The sequence below is a fragment of the Oncorhynchus tshawytscha genome, linkage group LG08 (genome assembly GCF_018296145.1).
Source record: "Oncorhynchus tshawytscha isolate Ot180627B linkage group LG08, Otsh_v2.0, whole genome shotgun sequence".
Taxonomy (NCBI): domain Eukaryota; kingdom Metazoa; phylum Chordata; class Actinopteri; order Salmoniformes; family Salmonidae; genus Oncorhynchus; species Oncorhynchus tshawytscha.
In genome coordinates, this window is record NC_056436.1 from 67,706,097 (window position 1) to 67,729,468 (window position 23,372).

Sequence of the window (23,372 nt, forward strand, 5' to 3'; positions counted from 1 at the left end):
TTACACACTTCTGCTGAACTGAAGAGGTGAATTACTTGCATACTCAAATAGGGAAACAATTATTTCACTTAAATCATCTAAATGATTATGATTTTTTAGGAAATAAAACATCAGGAAGGAATATGTATTTCCTCTCAACACAATATGTCACCATAAACTTAAAAAACAAACTTAAAAACCTGTTGACCCTACATTCAGGACACATAATCCATCTACAATAGACTACTTGCACACCCATTGTTTAGCTGTGGCTGAAGTACAGTATAATGACCTGGAGGATGCTGACTACGGACAAATGCCTGAATGCACACTGAAATGGTAAAGCAGGTGGCGGTGAATATCATCAGGGGACGACAACACCTGGCAACCCAATTTCAACTTCCCTTTACCTAAGTCAGCCTCATCAGACAGTCTGCTACTCTGCTCCTGTCCTGTCTGGGCCTATCCTGTCCAGGCATGTCCTATCCTGGCCTTTCCTATCCTGGCCTCCACCTGCAAGTCATGACCTGTCTCAACAGGCATGTGCTTTAGTGGCCAGGAGAAGCACACACAGAGTGAAGCATCCCTCCTCTGTTTCCAAGTAGGACCATATAAAATCAGTTTATTTGCCTGATTCTGTAAAAAATAAATAAAAAGAAAATCATTTTCTTCTATTTGTTTTTCCAGATTTCTGTTTTTCAGGTTTTCACACTTTTTTAATAGGTTCCACGTCCACAACAATGCTTAAACCACATCAGCAGGCTCTTTTGAAATGTAGATATTGGGTTGTAATTAGGCCTACCCTTTAATTCAACTGCGCACCAGCCAAAGACAGTTGTATGGTTAGCAATGTTTCTGTAGCGCTCAAGGGAGATTGCAAAGAAATATCTACTGGATTGATGCAACAAAATCCTGATATCATTCTGCCCAAGAGGCATAGGCTACTTTGTAGTTAACATTTAATAGAGAAGGTTTTAGGGAAAGCCTTTCCATCAACCAGAAGAAGGTTGTCATTACATTACTAACGACCACACAAAGTGGTAGACAAACGAGAACACACAGACAGGGGCATTCCTGTGACGTTGTCTCTTCAGAAAGTTGAAGAAAAATACAAATCACTGACGCATATTTTTCATGCCTTATGATAATCTTGATGAATGTTCTAATTAAGTTCAATACATTTACTAAGTTCAATACAATTTTGAATATTGTTGAATTCCATTTTTATGTCTGAAATCTGTGACTCCGCAACGCAGATTATATATATGGCCCTATCCAAGGTATCCACAGTCAATTGAACATATCAAATGTCTCTATGGGCCCTGGTCAAAAGTAACGCACTGGGCTTTATAGGGAATATGGTGCCAGTTGGGGCACAGCATTGCATATTACTGTTCCAGATTTCTCATGGATCATACCTCACAAGTTGAGGAGCTGAATCTGACGTGTCATTAGCTATGTTCACATGAACTTGTCCAGGGATGTGTTTTGTTGACATTTAGAAGGTTGCCATAGAAAATAGATGTGATAATTGCCTGCTAGGGTGCATTTCCATGTAACTATCTTATGTTGATGCAAACAGCTGGACATAACGACATCACACCTAAAACCTACAGTGTTTCCATTACCCATTTTCGCAAATTGCCGTCAGTCTGTATGCCCGCCGACCTATCTGTTTCATGTCTCAGGTAGCCCGCAAAAGCCAACATGGATAGAATGCAACAACTGACTAATATTTGCCATATTGCAATAAATCTCATGCCAACGTATTGCCACGGACCGTGCCATGGTGAGACTTGCACTCCTGTAGATCTGAAATAATTGGATGGTGAAACTTGCCAGCCAACTACAAAAGCAAGGCAATGCAAATCTTTGTCCTGCAAAGATACATTATTTTTATAGTTAACAGAAAATATTTTGCCAGATGTAGGCATTTAGAATTAAATGTGGAGTGGAGCTTTATAGTTACGCGGTGACATCACGTGCCCGCGTACCTTCAAAATGATTTGGCAGTCATAATTTATTCGAAAAACTGTTTCCATCATAATTTGTCACAATACATAAAGTTAGACAACAGAAAAATCCACCAGTCGAACTGATAAATATGTTGTGGATCTTTAGAACATTTCTCCTACCCATTTCTATTACACATGTCACAAAGATTTCTTTAGCGACATTGCTTTTGTTGAATCAACCTGGGTCAATGGAAACCTGCCTACTTAGGCCCATAGGCATTATGTTAAAGCCCCTGATGCATATCCCAAAGCAAGTTACAGAATATGAAACAGGCTCACGCTAATGTCCTCAACATCAATAGAGTCATTGTGATGAATACAAAACATGTGCAAAGGTTAATTAAGGACATTATGGCTTGTTGTGATGTATTGTTATTAGATTTTTTTTTTAAATGCACAGAATTTCATAATATCATATTTCAAAACCATGGCTAATTTCAAAAGGAAAATGAAAGACAATAATATATTTGCATGTTGGCACAGCAAAAGATGAGTCCTTGGACAAGAGATAGTCAAAAACAAAATCAAAAGCAAAATAAAATGATCCTTATTGACTTGGGAGAACACAGCCTGAATATGTGAAGACAACCAAATGCCTGCTGTAGTCAGTGTGTGTCTCAGGAGTCCATGCAAAGGATAGCCTTTGAAGCCGATGATGGATTAGCCTGCATCAATTATTGATATCTAATCAGCTGTTTCCTAGTTTCTCTCCCTCCCATAACAGTCAGAAAATGCATCCCAAATAGCACCCTTTATAGTGCACTACTTTAGACCACCAGGGCCTGATAGGGCAAAAGTAGTGCACTATAAAGGGAATAGGGTAAAAATTGGGATGCACCTAGGTTAGAGCAGGGGTGATTTTCTTGGGACCCCCAAAAACCTTTTGTGTAAAAAAATTATATCTATTTTACTTCATGGTCAAGAAAGACTGTAAAATCATCCAGCAATTCAGATAAAAATGTGTCATATTTACAAAATCTGTCCTTAAATATTCCCACGAATCCAAAAACATATGTAATGGTGTCTCAATGTAATCAAGTTATGAAATGATAGTTATTTTCAAATACAATCTCTTTTTGGGCTTAATTGTGGTCAATTTTCAGTGTACAGATTATTATAATTATGTTACGCCCCACCAACCATCCGCTCTGGCAAAAATCGGCCCGTGGCTGAATCTAGTTGCCTACCCATGGGCTAGGCTCAGAGTGGAGGGGAGAGGTACAGTGATCCATGCGAGTGCATCCTCAAGCCTCCCTGAGGACAAGCCTCAGAGCCTCAGCCAGATGATGGATCTCTGGGGCTTTGGGGAGGAAGCAAACATTCCAATCCTCAGTGACAAACCACAAAGTCAGGCAGTGACACAAGAAAAACCTTCCAGCAACACTTCTGGGAGATTAGACTCTTCCATCCTCAAAATAAATTGAGTTGATCATTTTGAGTAATGATCATTCAGAATGATCCTTCTCAACAACAACAAAATATATGAAAATGCTCGTCCTACCTAGATAGTGATCTTGAAGGATGGGTGATAGGCTAGGATCTTTCAGAATGACCCTCATGGATAATGTGTGAGAACTTTAAATATAGGTGAAATGCTACTCCTAGAGTAACATTATCAGTGATGACAATCATCTCTGTAACTGTTCATTGATTGATTCTCCAGATTGTAGTAGGGCTTAAAAATACAGTAACGTCACAGTGAACATCAAAACACAGAGACCAATGTCCTGTGGTTCATGGCCAGTCTAAATCAGCATTAAACCCTGCTAAGAAAAAACAAAGGCTAGTCTTATCCATAATCTTCTGTCAGTACACAGCATAGCCAAAGCTAATTACATTCATTCCATCAGAGAGACAGGCAGGTGTACTGTAGGAACTGCTCATTTCATAGACATAATGCATTTGCTCTAGTTAAAAAGAGTAGGCCTCCACTCTAGGCTTGACAGGTGACTCAGGCCATATCATGGAAGCTGAACACATAGCACTGCAGTATTCCATCACGGCTGGACAGCTCAGTGTCTGTGTAATAATACCCAGCATTTCATTGAAGAGAGAGAGACTGCTGAGCAAAGTGAGCACCCTGCCCGGTGCAGTGGACTATATTGTTTCCCTGTCTGACTAAATCTGGGAAAACAAGACTTCAGTTTGAAAGCTGATATGACCATGCAACAGGACAACTCAGTCAGCAACCAGAATCAAATGAACCATTGACTGACAGGCGATGAAACCACATACTGAAGCCTAAATGATGAGACAAACCACAGAAATGCATTTGCTATGTAGGCTGTGTAACTCATGCATCTCATGACTATAAAGGGTAGAACATAACTGGCCCATATAATGTTAGTAGTATAGGCCTTTAAATATTTACATCAAAATGGATGATTACATTTGATTAAGAAAATAGTTCTGAAAAGAAGAATAAAAATGTATTCAGATAGATGGGGAAATACTAAAAGGGGATAATGGCATCCACCTCTCAATCTAGAACTACTCTATGTGGTTCCGCTAGGGTTGTGGTTGTAAGTAGGACTGATCTTTAGATCCTCTTGACTAAACTGGAATAGACAAGGTGAATTATTAGTCCTGATCTAGAAGCAGCCGGACAGTAGTGGCAGCAGCAGCACCAGTCACATGCAACCCAGCGGAAAGAGGGTAGCTGTCGCTCATGCACGTCACTGGAGCCGCGTCCTCCAGACTACTACGCAACTGAAAGCACATGACTGCAGCAAGTCTGTGTTCTGTAACGATGGGGTGTATTCGTTACGGAAACCGTTTACCGTTTAAGAACCAACCGGAAGCAAACAGAGCAAAACGAGTTATTATTGGACAAATTCAGGTAGGTCCCTCCCCGTTTCATTCAGTTTGCTTCCGTTTTAGATTTTTTTTGCAACAGAATAGGCGGAATCAATACACCCCTGGTCACGATAGTAGGGTACTATTACAATGACCATAGATAGCACTGTCAACCCGATAATTCGGCTTAACATGCAACACCGCATCGAACGCTACATTTGATGGGGCTAATATCACGAACATCCGCTACGCGATCAGAACCTGATACAATGTTGTCACATTACGCTCTGGGACAAATATAACTTTCCAGTTAGGGGAACTTCGTATCTAACCGGGGACGCCCTCAATATGCATGTTTTACCCTTTGTTAATTATGCTGTACCAGGTTTTAACTCATAATTAATGCATGTTATTATTAGATACTTATTAACTGACATTTAACACGGGATGTTCACTGCACACTTTACACATGTGACTTGAAATGTAAATCGCTTTTAGTCTTGGCTTCTGCAATCAATGAACCTGCTCACTAGCTACACATCTAGCAAAGAGTAGAATATCTGAGAACGAATGCTCTCATCGCAATCCAGGGTTACATCATAATCTATCCTAGGTAGGCTACAATAAAGAATAGTTGGAATTCAATGAGATTTAGCCTACTGAGAATAATCCGTGAGTATGCTGGCCAGTTGCATCCTATAATTATTTGAAATCTGGTGGTCTAATAACATTGTGCAATATCACATTACGATGAGATACCGCCCATAATTAGATTTTCATTCATATTAATGTTTGACAATTGTTATTTTGTTACCCCCTAGAACACGCATAGCAAGGTTTTGTAACAGTGGCTCGCTGGTAACAAGGTTTTATAACAGTCTCGTCTGGTAACAAGGTTTTATAACAGTGGCTCGCTGGTAAGAAGGTTTTGCAACAGTGGCTCGCTGGTAACAAGGTTTTATAACAGTGGCACGCTCGCTGGCAACAAGGTTTTGTAACAGTGGATCGCTGCTTACCCAAACGATTACGAAAACATAATCGCCTGAATTTTTCACAGATGGGCACAATATTCCGCATTTCACATCATTATTCTTGCAGCACCTGAAACTCAACGGACGTCGATGATCGGATCAAATAGTCATTATCGTTGTATTGCACTCTATTCCCTTTGTAGTTCACTAGCTACTTTAGCCCAACTTTGAACCGTGAGAGGCGCACTGTACAGAAACCGTAGCATACCGGTCTACAGTTGAACTATCTTTAGTTACTAGATAGATGGCTGGTGAAACAGATGGATAGCCAACATACGCAAATTTCAATGATTTACAATAATATAAGCATTCATCAAAACTCCAGTTTGTAGGCTATTAGCTGGATGGGAAATAAATAGTCAAACCTTCGTATACAAAGTATTGCCAATACATCCATTCATTTCAATATCAAATGCATAAATAGCCAAGTTCATGCTTTAGCCTACCCACGTGCTGAGGTCTCTGATTTGACAGGATTAGTCAAAAATAGTAAAAGTTTTAAGAGCAACATAGAAATTGTTATTTCAATGTTAAATGACCAAATCATTTTACGCAACCGAAATGAAATGTTTTATTAATTACTATCCCACGTTGTTCGCACTAATAACATTTCCCTACAACTCCACGTGAAGCACATACGTCAAAGGTCTGAAGACGCCGGTTAGAGAGCCGAGATGCTGACAGCCAGAGCATACATGAAGATTAAATTACGCATGCTTCTGCCAATAACATGCAAACATGAACCCTCGGCCAGGTAGTCCTGATTCTGGATATATATAATATGAACATCCCTTACCTGGCTGCCTGAGTTTTCTGTCAGGTAATTGAAGACAAAAGAAGAGAGCTCCTCATCTAACAGTGAAACGCAGTCCGCCATCTTCTAGAGAATGACAGCTGGGAAGTCTGAGAGCGGGTATACAGTTCTGTTCACGTTCAATTGCAGTTAGTCGCCGGATGAGGGCGTTGTCATAGACTGATATAACTGAAATACAAATGTACTATTACTTGGTCTATAATGATGTGATGTCACTGTTTCGACAAGTCATTTAGATAACTTAATTTTCCTACGAAAGGTTGTGAATCAATCGATTTGTAGGCATATTGTCGTTGAGATAAGTAATGAAAGCATGCTTGGAAAAACAAAATGCATATGAGTAATATAAAAAGAATGTGTCCAGCTGGAATAGGCTCAAAATGCTTGTGGGGACTGTGATGATGACTCATACGGCAAACATGCAACACTACTGATTTGTTTACACAAAAGGCCTAACAATTGAAAAAACTGCGTACTTATATTTGAATATCATTTTAGATTTTTCATTTTGGTCTATTTTGAATCTATTGTACAGGTTATCCATAAAGAGCACACCATTCTGGCCATATGGCCACCACCGCAGTAGGCCATAACAACACCCATGTTGAGGTCTGTTGCCTGATTAGGTTTTGCAAAACCAAAAGAGAATTGGTGCCAAAATAGAAATGAATAGAAATGTGTCCTTTAGAGCTATTATGCCTAGTAAAAATAATCTACAAAATCCTTAATTACTGCAGGTAAGAATATTTGCTCATTAAACCACCTTTGCCCCTTCTGATTGCATATCAGCTGGGTCATGTGCAACTCGGGGACAAGCTACTACAGTACATTATGGCTCCTCCCTCCTTCACCTACTCCACAATGCCCCACTTCCTGCATCAATGTACCGTTCACAATTTAACACAGGCAGCTAGTGAGTGTCACGCCTTGGTCTTAGTATTTTGTGTTTCTTTAATTATTTGTTCAGGCCAGGGTGTAACATGGGTTTATTGTGTTGTCGTATTGGGGTTTTTGTAGGCATTGGGATTGTGGCTGATTAGGGGTGTGTCTAGCATAGGCTTGGCTGCCTGAGGCGGTTCTCAATCAGAGTCAGGTGATTCTCGTTGTCTCTGATTGGGAACCATATTTAGGTAGCCTGGGTTTTACTGTGTATTTTGTGGGTGATTGTTCCTGTCTCTGTGTAGTGTTCACCAGATAGGCTGTAATTAGGTTTTTCGTTTCGTTTGTTGTTTTTGTATTTATTTAGTTATTTCATGTATCGCTATTTTTTTCATTAAAGAACATGAGTAACCACCACGCTGCATTTTGGTCCGACTCTCCTTCAACAGACGAACGCCGTTACAGTGAGGTCTTTTGTTGTCTTATCTTGTTGAAGGTTATGAGTTGTACAATTGTTGTACAAGGTTTGATAATTTAATGAATGTGTTTGCTCACCACACACACACACACACACACACACACCTGTGCATGTTTCCTCCTGTAATCTTGGCTAAGTCTTCCAGCAAGACAGATGAACCTGGACCAAAAAGTGATTGAAATCAAATGGAATGTGGACCAAGCATGTTGCCCAGTATATCGTAGACATGTAATGCATTTGTAATTTTATTTTAATTTTATTTGCTCTAATATGCACTTTTTGATGTATGATTGTTGCTCTGCATAAATTTGTTAACCTATCCAGCAGGCTCTGAGGCATCGACAGAGTGTGAAATTATAGCATAACCTTAAATTATTCAATAAACCGGCTCACTGCTTCTCTAACACCCCATTGGATGGTGTGTAGGGCAGCCTACATGAATATTACAAGATAATGATGCATTATACAGTCCAAGAACTGTAGGTACATTTTAGGTCTTTGAGATGAACGGTTGGTTGTTGGTTGTGTGTCTTGATTACGAAGTTGAAAGCAACCCTGTGTAGTAAAGTCCTTGGGGAAAACAATCATCAGCTTTTGGATTCTCAGACCGTTTTCAAGGCAAAGAATTCATTGAAATATGTCTTTAGAATGTAATTTCTTTCACATAGACTACCTCAATGGACACTATATCACACAGATTGTGAGGTTTAAATTAGTGCTATTCCTCCCTCTCTATGCTGACCATCTATTTCTACGCTGAGTTTACACATAGTGCAGAGTTTACTCATGAAGCTGTGGGCTCCATAAGAATACATGGGGAAAATCCATTAAGTAGGCCCACAGCAAAACCTTTCCCAGATGGTTAAAGTTAGCATATATGCTAATATACCAACAAGTTAATTGATGCAGTATAATGATTGCTCAAAGAAAAGTTGAACACAGCCAAAGGAAGTCGATCTAACTAGCCTTCTGATTATCCTTGGATGTGTGGTCATTTCTACCACAACATGTAAGGATGGGTGGCAAAACTGGGCATGTCAGCAGTTTTTATCCAGACCAGCAAACATCAAAAACAATCTGAACAAAATAACCAAAGGTTGCTGTGAGTCAAGCCTGATAGAAAATGACAGTAGCCTACTTGGTTTGGTAGCAGTGTGGCAACAACCCTTTGACACTTACTGTACTTCAGAGAATTCAATCCAGGTGGTTACGACCTGACACCAAATGCTAGGCTTGTTTTAATAGCTCTTCCAAAGTGACAGAGGAGTAGTTATTAGATAACTAGCATGTAATTACATTATGTAAGTAAATAACAAGTCAACAAATAAACTGTCAACATGTTAAATGTATAGCTGTACATGAACGCAATGTCTCCACAGACCAGTTAGATGTTTGAATCTCTCTATTAAAGCTGATGAATGTTATTATTGTTTGTGCCAGAATCGAGATGTAAACACAGACGTTGCCTATCCAAACTGACATAATCATGATCCTATGCCATGCCACAATACGAAAAGCTCTATACTCTGTTCTACAGCCTTAGACAGCCTGCTGTATGCCCACCTGCTCTAATTAGGGTAGAGGTTACACAGAGAGTAGACAGGCCCTCCCTCAGCGACTGTGGATGGCATGTCTGATACTATATCTGCCAGTGCTGGTAACATAGCCTGGTCCCATGATCTGTTTGTTCTGTCAATTGCAAAGTCCATTGGAGTTTCTAGTGGAAACAGCACAAACAGGCTAGTGGAAATGTCGTTGTGTGTTAGTATTAGGACCAAGGGCTGTCTATGACCATCAATCAGTAGAGTGCCCAATCATTTTCCTCAGTTATATCAATTCATTGATCTGGCAGGAGGAAAGGCCTGATGTGATGTGGTAGTCAATACAGCTGGGCTGCCTGCTGCACGTTCTGCCCAGCCTACGCTACTTTTTCAAGGACGCCAATCAATAGGATTTGCACAATCTTTTTCCGAAACGGGGGGCTCACACGCCACTGTTTGATTGGGGACAGAGGCCTTTTCCTCAGTCCTCATCAATGGGGAGGAAATGAGCGCTACATGCCACTTTTGCCGGACCCAGACGCCACCCCCTCCATGTGACACGGCCTGGCATAGCCCCAGTCTCATGTCAAATCAAATTTGATTTGTCACATGCTGGATAATCCAACATGGTGGATCATGGTGCCGGAGGAGATGGCGGACGTTTTACAGTCTCCGAACCAATTGTGCTATTGTGTGTGTTTTTTCACGCATTTTGTAGCTTATTTTGTACATAATGTTTCTGCCATCCTCTCTTATGACCGAAAAGAGCTTCTAGATATCAGGACAGTGATTACTCACCTCGTACTGGACGAAGATTTTTCCTTTAACATTTTGGACGCGAAGGATTTACTTCAGACACCTGACAAGGCCCAAATCCCTGCCATTCGAATGAGAAAGAGACGAGAGAATATCGGGGACGAAGGTCGGGGTGCCTTGTATGTATCCGATGGCGAGTGGGTAATCTGCCTCTACCATCCGTCCTATCAGCCAAGGTACAATCATTGGATAACAAAATAGACAAACTACGATCACGAATATCATACCAACGGGGCAATAAAAACTGTAATATCTTATGTTTCACTGATTCATGCCTGAACGACAACATGAATAACATACAGCTGGCAGGGTTTACTCTGCATCGGCAAGATAGAACAGCAGCCTCTGGAAAGACAAGGAGTGGTGGTTTGTCTATAATTGTAAACAACAGCAGGTGCACCAAATCCAATGATAAGAAGGTCTCAAGGTAATGCTCGCTTGAGGTAGAGTATCTCATGATAAGCTATAGACCACACTATTTACCAAGAGAGTTTTTATCTATATTCTTCGTAGCTGTCTATTTACCACCACAAACCGATGCTGACACTGAGACCGCACTCAATGAGCTGTAAACGGCCATAAGAAAACAGGAAAACGCTCATCCAGAGGCGGCGTTCCTAGTAGCCGGGGACTTTAATGCAGGGATACTTAAATCTGTTTTACCTCATTTCTACTAGCATGTTAAATGTGCAACCAGAGGAGAAAAAAAACGTCCTCCCTATAGGCTGTCTTATCGTCGTTGGTGATCAGACCAACCACGTTGTGTCGTCACAAACTTAATGATGGTGTTGGAGTCGTGGGTCGTGGGTGAACAGAGAGTACAGGGAGGATGCTGTCCTCTTAAAGATGATATGGAAGCACTGTGACTGTTTACTGACATGAAGACGTTATTGTGATCTTCAGGGGTTATAGGTCAGGTCAGCTATACCATGTCTAATATCAGTCAGTAATGTATGGTTGGGAGAGTACTATATAGAAAACAAAGGGAATATAGTATCCTGTTTTTACACTCAAATTTTTGAATAATTTCTTCGACAGTATTAGTGCTGTTTTCTAGAAGCATATCTCTTCTTATATGTGGGAGATTGATTTTATTGAGAGTTTAGCTTGCAATTATTTATCTCTGGTAATGTATACAGACATAACAGTGATTGATTCTGACATCTTTTCATAGTATCCAATTTCATCCGAATTTTAAGATTAGGATTAAGATAACTTTGTTGGTAAATTATACACAAGGTCGAACCATAATTTGACTTCCGCTTTTAACCCAACCCCTCCGAAAGACACGCATACAGGCCTTCAGAAAGTATTCACACTTGACCTTTTCCACATTTTGTTGTGTTATAGCCTGAATTTAAAACAGATTAAATTGAGATTTGTTTTGTTGCTAGCCTACACACAATACCCCATGATGTCAAAGAGTAATTGTGTTTTCAAATATTTTACAAATGTATAAAAAAATGAAAAGCTGAAATATCTTGATTCAATAAGTATTCAACCCATTTGTTATGGAAAGCCTAAATATGTTTGAGAGTAAACATGTGCTTAACAAGTCACATGATAAGATGCATGAACTCACTCTATGTGCAATAATAGTGTTTAACAAGATTTTTTAATGACTACCTCATCTTGGTACACCACACATATAATTATGTGTAAGGTCCCTCAGTTGAGCAGTGAATTTGAAACACAGATTCAACCACAAGGACCAAGGAGGTTTTCCAATGCCTCTCATAGAGGGGTACCTATTGGTAGATGGGTAAAGCATAAAAAACATCCCTTTGAGCATGGTGAAGTTATTAATTACATTTTGGTAGGTGTATCAATACATCGATACAAGCATATTTCCTAACTCAGTTGCCGGAGACGAAGGAAACCTGTCACGACTTCCACCGAAGGTGGCTCCTCTCCCTATTCAGGTGGTGCTCGGCGGTCGTCGTCGCCGGCCTACTCGCTGCCACCGATCCATTTTTCCTTTTCGTTTGTGTCTGTCTGTATTGTTTACACCTGTGTCTTATTAGTTGATTTCGGAGGGTATATTTACCTCCGCTGCCTGCTAGTCTTTGTGCGGGATTGTTTTCTGTGGTTACGTTATTGAGGGGTGCGTGTCTGTACCACAGGGTTTCTTTTCTCACGGCAGTTGTGCCGTTAGGTATTGAGTTTAGGAGTAGAGGTTTCTCCTCTGTGTGTAGCGCTTTATTTCCCTGTGTTTGTGGCAACCTCGTTTGGGTGTGTTTTCAGGCCCATGTTGTCGTTGTGTTTTGGACTGCTCATTAAACTATTTTGCCACTGGGAATTACTTGCTCACCTGCTCCTGATTCCTGCACCTCCCTCTGTTATGAGGCACGTAACAAAACTGCTCAGGGACTTCACCATCAGGCCAATTGTGACTTTAAAACAAATACAGTTTAATGGCTGTGATAGGAGAAAACTGAGGATGGAATCAACAATATTGTTGTTACTCCACAATACTAGCCTAATTGACAGAGTGAAAAGAAGCCTATATTGAATAAAAATATTCCCCACGAAAAAATGTGGCAAAGCAATTAAGTTTTTGTCGTGAACACAAAGTGTTATGTTTGGGGCAAATCAAATACAGCACATTACTACTCTCCATATTGTCTAATCAAATACAAATAAAAATTATTTGTCACATATACATGGTTAGCATATGTTAATGTGAGTGTTGCGAAATGCTTGTGCTTCTAGTTCCGACAATGCAGTAATATCCAACGAGTAATCTAACCAAACAATTTCACAACAATGACCTTATACACACCCGTGTATAATATGTATGTAACGGATGTGAAACGGCTAGCTTAGTTAGCGGTGCGCGCTAAATAGCATTTCAATCAGTGACGTCACTTGCTCTGAGACCTTGAAGTAGTAGTTCCCCTTGCTCTGCAAGGGCCGCGGCTTTTGTGGAGCGATGGGTAACGATGCTTTGTGGGTGACTGTTGTTGATGTGTGCAGAGGGTCCCTGGTTCGCGCCCGGGTATGGGCGAGGGGACGGTCTAAAGTTGTACTGTTACATGTACATAAAAAAATATTTGAATGAGTGATGGTATAGAACAGCATAGGCACGATGCAGTGGATGGTACAGTGAGGGAAAAAAGTATTTGATCCCCTGCTGATTTTGTATGTTTGCCCACTGACAAAGAAATGATCAGTCTATAATTTTAATGGTAGGTTTATTTGAACAGTGAGAGACAGAATAACAACAAAAAAAGTCAAGAAAAGCACATGTCAAAAATATTATAAATTGATTTGCATTTTAATGAGGGAAATAAGTATTTGACCCCTCTGCAAAACATGATTTAGTACTTGGTGGCAAAACCCTTGTTGGCAATCACAGAGGTCAGACGTTTCTTGTAGTTGGCCACCAGGTTTGCACACATCTCAGGAGGGATTTTGTCCCACTCCTCTTTGCAGATCTTCTCCAAGTCATTAAGGTTTCGAGGCTGATGTTTGGCAACTCGAACCTTCAGCTCCCTCCACAGATTTTCTATGGGATTAAGGTCTGGAGACTGGCTAGGCCACTCCAGGACCTTAATGTGTGTAACGGTTTTCTTCATCTGAAGGAGAAGCGGACCAAAATGCAGCGTGGTTTCTTTGATTCATGTTTAATAACAAAAAGTTAAACACGAACACTACAAAACAATAAACGTAGAAAACCAAAAACAGCCCTATCTGGTGCAAAACACAGAGACAGGAACAATCACCCACAAACACACAGTGAAACCCAGGCTACCTAAGTATGATTCTCAATCAGAGACAACTAATGACACCTGCCTCTGATTGAGAGGTCCGGGCTATGCACCGGCACTGGGGACGCCGTGCGCTCCACCGCATAACACGGTGCCTGCCCGGTCTCTCTCGCCCCCCGGTAAGCACAGGAAGTTGGCGCAGGTCTCCTACCTGGCTTCGCCACACTTCCTGTGTGCCACCCCCCAAGACATTTTTGGGGCTGACTCTCGGGCTTCCATCCGCTCTGCCGTGCTAGCTCCTCATAATGCCGCCTCTCTGCTTTTGCTGCCTCCAGCTCGGCTTTGGGGCGGCAATATTCCCCTGGCTCTGCCCAGGGTCCTTTCCCGCCTAGAATCTCCTCCCAAGTCCATTTCTCCAAGTAGTGCAGCCTCTCCCACTGCTGCTGCTGCTGCTCCTGCTGCTGCTGCCTCTGTTCCTTCTGCTGCTGCTGCTTTTGCCGTTGCCCGTTACCACGCCACTTGGTCCTGTTGTGGTGGGTGATTCTGTAACAGTTTTCTTCATCTGAAGGAGAAGCGGACCAAAATGCAGCGTGGTTTCTTTGATTCATGTTTAATAACAAAAAGATAAATAAATAAATACAAAACAAAGGAAATAAAGGTCAGAATGTGACAATGTGCTTCTTCTTGAGCCACTCCTTTGTTCAATTGGCCATGTGTTTTGGGTCATTGTCATGCTGGAATACCCATCCGCGACCCATTTTCAATGCCCTGGCTGAGGGAAGGAGGTTCTCACCCAAAATTTGATGGTACATGGCCCCGTCCATCGTCCCTTTGATGCGGTGAAGTTGTCCTGTCCCCTTAGCAGAAAAACACCCCCAAAGCATAATGTTTCCACCTCCATGTTTGACGGTGGTGATGGTGTTCTTGGGGTCATAGGCAGCATTCCTCCAAACACAGCGAGTTGAGTTGATGCCAAAGAACTCCATTTTGGTCTCATCTGACCACAACACTTTCACCCAGTTGTTCTCTGAATCATTCATATGTTCATTGGCAAACTTCAGACAGGCATGTATACTGTATGTGCTTTCTTGAGCTGGGGGACCTTGTGGGCGCTGCAGGATATCAGTCCTTCACGTGTTACCAATTGTTTTCTTGGTGACTATGGTCCCAGCTGCCTTGAGATCATTGACAAGATCTTCCCGTGTAGTTCTGGGCTGATTCCTCACCGTTCTCATGATCATTGCAACTCCACGAGGTGAGATCTTGCATGGAGCCCCAGGCCGAGGGAGATTGACAGTTCTTTTGTGCTTCTTCCATTTGCGAATAATGACATCAACTGTTGTAACCTTCTCACCAAACTGCTTGGCGATGGTCTTGTAGCACTTGTAGCCTTGTGTACATCTACAATCTTGTCCCTGACATCCTTGGAGAGCTCTTTGGTCTTGGCCATGGTGGAGAGTTTGGAATCTGATTGATTGATTGCTTCTGTGGACAGGTGTTTTTTTATACAGGTAACAAACTGAGATTAGGAGCACTCCCTTTAAGAGTGTGCTCCTAATCTCAGCTCATTACTTGTATAAAAGAAACCTGGGAGCCAGAAATCTTTCTGATTGAGAGGGGATCATATACTTATTTCCCTCATTCAAATGCAAATCAATTTATATCCAATAGTTCCTCCCAACTGTATGTTATAAAACCTAAGATTACCTGGGGTAACAATGTAAGAAATAACACATAAAAAAACTAAATACATAGATTCCTAGGAACGCGAAGTGAGGCAGCCATCTCTGTCGGCGTCAATATTTACACGGAATTGCATCACGTTATGGGTATGCTTGTAATTGTTAAGTACTAGGGACTTTTTCAGGATAAAAAAATAAACATAATGGAGCTTAGCAAAGGCAAAATCCTTGAGAAAAACCTAGTTCAGTCTGCTTTCCACCAGACACTGGGAGATGAATTCACCTTTTGTCAGGACAATAACCTAAAACACAAGGCCAAATCTACACTGGAGTTGATTACTGGAGTTTCTGAGTGGCCGAGTTACAGTTTTGACTTAAATCTGCTTGAAAAATCTATGGAAGAAAATAATAATGGGCAGTTGTTGCACAATCCAGGTGTGGAAAGTTTTGCACTTAACTGCACTTAACCTGCAGTATGACCAGAATGATATGTTGAGTGAAGCGTGCTGCATAGATACAGCAGAGCACAGCACACTGAACCATTGAGTCTCCTCTCCTATTGGTGGGAAGACAGAGGACTCCACAGAGATGAACCATTGAGCACTCCTCTCCTATTGAATGAAAGGCAGGGGACCCCACAGAGATTAACCATTGAGCACTCCTCTCCTATTGGAGGGGAGGCAGGGGACTCCACAGAGATGCAAAGAATTCCATGCTACGCATTCTGTGATTGGCTGGCCAGGCTCTTGTCTCACAGGGGAGGAGGAAGGAGAGATACCCCTGGCCAACACGTGCCTTTCCTTCACACAACTCCCTCATTCTTGCAGCACAGTGCTGGCATGGAGACAGGCAGGCAGTCAGGTGATAAAGGGTTTCAAAGTCATCTGACCTAACACAAACAGGCAGTGGTGGTGCATAGTTTGCTCCGGTCGAGCAGCCGCATGCCGGACATTTAGTCTAGTCCCCCCTCTCCTCCCTCCCCTTTCTCCCAGTGCCCCTACCCCCAGATTTTGCCCTGGAACAAAGGGAAGAGGGGGAGACGTGAGATTTAGGGGCTAGGGGATGGAGGGACACGGGGTCAGCCGGTTCCCGGTTCCCGGGGGTTGGGCGCCAAAGGCCCTATTTATATAGTACTTCACCTCACCTTCTCCTAGTATGTATCGTTCTGTAATATCATATCCCCTGTAAATGAGGAATTTGTACATTTCTTTATTGAAAATGAATGAGGACAGAGCCATGATGGTAACTAACGGACCATGTCACGCCTGCCCCCTCCCCCCCCGCCAGCACTTGAGGGCACCAGGCTGCCCTACATCACGTACTCCTATCACCCATTACGCACACCTGCCTTCCCTTGTCACGCGCATCAGCAATATTGGACTCACCTGGACTCACTCATCACCTGTTATTACCTCCCTTATATTTGTCAGTTCTCTAGCTCTGTTCCCCACTTCTGCATTAATTGTCTTTTGTTTGTGTTACTTGTTTGCTGACACTGTTCCTGTCTCGTTCCATGTCCGTTCTTTATTAAATGTTTGACTCCCCGTACCTGCTTCGTCTCTCCAGCGTCATCCCATGTGACAGAATGCAGAAGCCATCACACAAAGCATCAGGGAGTACTGGCGTTCCGGTTGGTATGGTGGCATCGGCTCTGGGTCGCCACCGATGGAACCGGGGGTGCCTAGCCAGCTCGTCGGGCTTCCACGCCCTAGCACGCTCGTGAGGTTTCCTTGCCCCTGTTGGCTCGGATGGCGCCCATCCCACGTCGGGCCTCAGCCGGATCGTCAGATCTTGTTCGCCCAGCCGGTCCAGGAGTTTTTTGTTTCTTTTTTGTTTTGTTGGTGACGTCGGGGTGGATTCCGCCACCAATGGAACCGGGGGTGACTAAGCCAGCCCGTCGGGCTTTCACGCCCTGGCTGGCTCGTGAGGTTTCCTTGCCTCAGTTGTTTCGGCGACTTCCCATCCCACGTCACACTCCACCGGATCTTCGGGCTCCCTCTCTGCAGTGGGATCGACAGGCGTCTTGCCTCAGCCGGATCATTGGGCTTCCATCCCTCAGCCGGCTCCCCAGGCTCTCACACTCCTGCCGGTTCGTGGGGCTTCCACACCCCAACCGGCTTGCCCAGCGCCCGTGTCTCAGCCGGTTCGCCCAGGTAGGACGCCGGATGGCGCCCCCAGAGGGGTGGGGGGGGGTATTGGACTCACCTGGACTCACTCATCACCTGTTATTACCTCCCCTATATTTGTCAGTTCTCTAGCTCTGTTCCCCACTTCTGCATTAATTGTTTTTTGTTTGTGTTACTTTGTTGCTGACGCTGTTCCTGTCTCGTTCCATGTCCGTTCTTTATTAAATGTTTGACTCACCGTACCTGCTTCGTCTCTCCAGCGTCATCCCATGTGACAGACCAAACTTCAAACCGATTTGGAAAGCGCCTGTGTTTGGACTTGTTTGAACAACGACAGGTGTTAATGAATAGAGATCCATATTCTGTTGTTTGGCTTGCTCCCTGCACCCTTGATCTGAAAATTGATCAGTAGCAAACACATACAGTAAAGTATTTACTCAATGTACCAGAGTCGGTAGGAATATGTTAAAGTAATTGTCCAGTGTTTACAGATTTCTATGAAGTATGACCTATAATTAATTACAATATGAGTGAAATAGTTTTCCTTCCAAAATGTTTTAATTAAGTATGTTAAAATGCAGCTTTTCTGTGTTGGAATGGTGTGGGCATATAACAGTCATTAAAAACATTGATGCGAGTAGACCACTTATTGGCAAGCAGATGACATCATCCTCAATGAGGAAATACTCATGTCTTTTTTACATAGTTAAAAGTTTGTTTCCTCCAATTTATACTTTGGCCACAAATACGAGCATAGGATGAGTCAACAACATTATTTGGGTATGAGCAAACAGAATATGAATGTGTAAAAGTGAGATTTTCACTGGACACTTTAACACTAAAAGCCAGTGCCCTGATGAATTAGGATTAGTCATTAGATGAAGCAGAATGAAGAAAGCCAGCAGTTTGTTACACTCTTGACACTTTGTGTTCCAGGAAGTGTGGTGCACTGAGTTGCTACAGGCAGGTTACCTATTAAACGCACCCAGCTGATGTTGGCTCCTCTTCAATCTCATTACTGCACTGTTGATGACAGTGAGGAAAACGGTTCATTACTTCGACAAATTAGCAACAAACTGTCTAGACCAGGCCTGGACAAAGGCCTGCCAGGGAGCCGTATGCAGCCCGCGACCTGATTCACTACGGCCCGCGGAATTATGCTCAGATCACATTAAGAATTTGCAATTGTAAAGTTTTGAAAAACATATTTGTTATTCAAATTAAAAGCCCAATGAATTCTCGCCTTTGTGTAATGATTTACCTCCCACCGCTTGTGGGACATTTATTTTGAAGGCACGTATAAATAGCAACTGCACGATGACAGACAGTGACTGCCAGGCTGACACACACGTCACAATTACAAATAGTAGCTAGCTAAAAATTGCGCAAAAATTAGTTTTTCAAAGATTTCAAAGAAATGAAAAGTAGACAATGAATGTAGGGTGTTCCAGCAAGTGGACATCGAAATATTTCTTTATTGAGGTATCAGGGAAAGCTGTGTGCTTAGTGTGGAAAGAGAGCATCGCTGTCTTGAAAGACTACAACTTGTCCCGACACTTCCAGACAAAGCATGCAGAGAAATACAGGAATATGTCTTCTGAACACAGGGCAAGTGCATCGAAAGAGTTGCTTTCTCAGTTGAAAAAGCAGCATGGACTTTTCACAAAACTGCATTCAGCAAATGACGGAATTGTGAGAGCTATGTACTGTGTACTGTCCCACAGAATTGCTAAATATAGCAAGTCATTCGCTGAGGGCGAATTCATTAAAGAAAGTTTAATTGACTCTGCAGCAATACTTTCCCCCGACAAGAAAGAGCTGTTTGATAATGTTTCCCTGTCAAGACGAACAGTGACATGGCGTGTTGAGGACATTTCAGAGAATATGGAACAACAGTTGAAAGACAAAGTAAAGAATTTCACCTATTTCTCCCTGGCCCTGGATGAGAGCAGTGATGCGGTGAGGCATAACCCCAGACTTTGAAATTACAGAGGAGCTTGCTTCAGTGCAGTCAATGAAGAGCACAACTACATGGAAATATTTATTGGAGGAGGTTAACCTCACTAGGGTATGTGGGACACTAGCGTCCCACCTGGCCAACATCCAGTGAAATTGCAGAGCGCCAAATTCAAATTCAGAAATACTCATTATAAAAATTCAGAAAACATACAAGTATTTTACATAGGTTTAAAGATTCACTTCTTGTGAATCCAACCACGGTGGCAGATTTCAAAAAGGATTTACAGCGAAAGCATACCTTACGATTATTTGAGAACATCGCCCAGCAGACAAATCATTACAAACAGTAACCAGCCAAGTAGACGAGTTACACAAGTCAGAAATAGAGACAAAATTAATCACTTATCATTGATGATCTTCATATGGTTGCACTCAGAAGACATTAATTTACTCAATAAATGCTTGTTTTGTTCGATAAAGTCTATTTATATCCAAAAACCTCCTTTTTGTTAGCGCGTTTTCTTCAGTAATCCACAGGCTCAAACGCAGTCACAACAGGCAGACAAAAAAAATCCAAATTGTATCCGTAAAGTTCATAGAAACATGTCAAACGATATTTATATTCAATCCTCAGGATATTTTTAGCCTAAATAATCAATAATATTTAAACTGGACAATAATGTTGTCAATATAAAAGTTAAACAAGAAAGGCACTCTCGGTCGTGCGCATGAAAAAGCTCTGTGACACTGCAGGGTCCACTCATTCAGACTGCTCTTACTCCCTCATTTTTCAGAATACAAGCCTGAAACAATTTCTAAAGACTGTTGACATCTAGTGGAAGGCATAATAACTGCAATTTGAGTCCTAAGTCAATGGATACTGTAATGGCATTGAATAGAAAAATACAAAACAAAAACAAATCCTACTTCCTGGATGGATTTTTCTCAGGTTTCAAGCCTGCCAAATAAATTATGTTATACTCACAGACACTATTTTAACAGTTTTGGAAACTATAGAGTGTTTTCTATCCAAATATATCAATTATATGCATATCCTATCTTCTGGACCTGAGTAGCAGGCAGTTTAATTTGGGCACGCTCATCCAAAATTCCGAATGCTGCCCCCTACCCTAGAAAAGTTAATACATGTGTGGCAAAGCTGGGACTGAGTTTTGAAAAGTTATCCAATGTGACAACTGATGGATGCCAGAACTTGACAAAAAAACGTTGACCTTTTGAAAGGTATACAAGATCAAGTAGCTGAACTGAACCCAGATCAGAAAATTATTTTCCTGCATTACATTACTCATCAGGAAGTGCTCTGTAAATGTGTTCTGAAAATGTTGTGGATTCAGTCACTAAAGTGGTAAACTTCATAAGAGCAACATCTTTAAATCACAGGCAGTTTGTCTCATTGTTGGAAGAGAGAGAATCGGGTCATGCAGATCTCCCCTACCACACAAACGTGAGATGACTGAGTTTGGGGAAGGTGCAGATCTCCCCTACCACACAAACGTGAGATGGCTGAGTTTGGGGAAGGTGCAGATCTCCCCTACCACACAAACTTGAGATGGTTGGGTTTGGGGAAGGTGCTTAAAAGGGTGTGGGACCTGAAGTCAGATATTGCTGAGTTTTTGGAAATAAAAGGAAAATATGTGGAGTTCCCTCAGCTGCAAGATAAAGAATGGTTGGCTGATTTTGCATTCATTGTGGACATCATGGCCCCCAAGAATGAACTGAATTGCAAACTACAAGGGAAGGGCCTTTTTGCACATCAGACAGCCTTTTCAAAGCCTTCAAGCCTTCAAGGGAAATGACTCCTCCCGACCCACCAAGTAGAAGCCAACAATCTCACCCACCTTCCAACACTACTAGTCTGTTCCCTATCAGATGACCAGATGGAGAAGTATACATCGCTGCTGCGTACATTGAACTGTGAGTTTTCTCATAATTTTTAGTATTTCAAAGTGTTGGAAAATGACATGCTGTTGGTTTCCTCTCCTTTTACCTTGTGGATGTGGATAATTATTCCACTGACCTGCATCTTGAGCTTATCGATCTTCAGTCTGATGCAGTGATCGGAGAACTATTCAAAACAATTTCACTGACAAGGTTCTATGCATCTCTCGATGATCAAAACTTTCCAACGATTAGGAGTCATGCTCAGAAGATGTTTGTACTGTTTGGGTCAACCTATGTACTGTATGTGAACAGACATTTTCAGTGATGAAATAAAACAAGTCAATGCACAGATCATCTCTTACTGACTCTCACCTCTCAGCAATCCTGCACATAGCGAAGTCACTAGTCTAGTCAATGCCAATCAGAGACTTCACACTGATTGAGTAGTTTTAAATGTAATGTTGAGCTCTCTGTCCTTCTTGTGTTTTTGTGCATACCCGTTAACAAGAGTTCTGTTCGTGGTGCTGAATGCACAGGGTACTTTTCCCTCCGTGTGATTCATTGCATGTTTATTCAAAAATACCTACCAAAAGGAGAACATGGATGTGGTTTATTTCTGTGCATGTTAAAAAAGTAAAATAAGTAGTATATCTGGACGTGATATACAGTAGCTATACATGTCAACACAGTCAGACAGTGGGGCAAAAAAGTATTTAGTCAGCCACCAATTGTGCAAGTTCTCCCACTTAAAAAGATGAGAGAAGCCTGTAATTTTCATCATAGGTACACTTCAACTATGACAGACAAAATGAGAAAAAAAATCCAGAAAATCACATTGTAGCATTTTTTATGAATTTATTTGCAAATTATGGTGAAAATAAGTATTTGGTCAATAACAAAAGTTTATCTCAAAACTTTGTTACATACCCATTGTTGGCAATGACAGAGGTCAAACGTTTTCTGTAAGTCTTCACAAGGTTTTCACACACTGTTGCTGGTATTTTGGCCCATTCCTCCATGCAGATCTCCTGTAGAGCAGTGATGTTTTGGGGCTGTTGCTGGGCAACAAGGACTTTCAACTCCCTCCAAAGATTTTCTATGGGGTTGAGATCTGGAGACTGGCTAGGCCACTCCAGGACCTTGAAATGCCACTCTTTCGTTGCCCGGGCGGTGTGTTTGGGATCATTGTCATGCTGAAAGACCCAGCCACGTTTCATCTTCAATGCCCTTGCTGATGGAAGGAGGTTTTCACTCAAAATCTCACGATACATGGCCCCATTCATTCTTTCCTTTACATGGATCAGTCGTCCTGGTCCCTTTGCAAAAAAACAGCCCCAAAGCATGATGTTTCCACCCCCATGCTTCACAGTAGGTATGGTGTTCTTTGGATGCAACTCGGCATTCTTTGTCCTCCAAACACGACGAGTTGAGTTTTTACCAACAAGTTCTATTTTGGTTTCATCTGACCATATGACATTCACCCAATCTTCTTCTGGATCATCCAAATGCTCTCTAGCAAACTTCAGACGGGCCTGGACATGTACTGGCTTAAGCAGGGGGACACGTCTGGCACTGCAGGATTTGAGTCTCTGGCAGCGTAGTGTGTTACTGATGGTAGGCTTTGTTACTTTGGTCCCAGCTCTC

General features: G+C 42.0%; 1 protein-coding gene across 1 annotated transcript in view; it reads right to left on the minus strand.

Annotated features, from left to right (window-relative positions):
* LOC112256057 (peroxisome proliferator-activated receptor gamma coactivator 1-beta) overlaps positions 1–6,719 on the minus strand; it is a 100,336-nt gene extending 93,617 nt beyond the window's left edge. The window contains exon 1 of the mRNA XM_024429009.2: positions 6,618–6,719. Coding sequence (XP_024284777.1) covers positions 6,618–6,698 — 81 coding nt within the window. The 5' untranslated portion in view covers positions 6,699–6,719. The remainder of the gene's footprint in view (positions 1–6,617) is intronic.
* Positions 6,720–23,372: the final 16,653 nt, after the last annotated feature.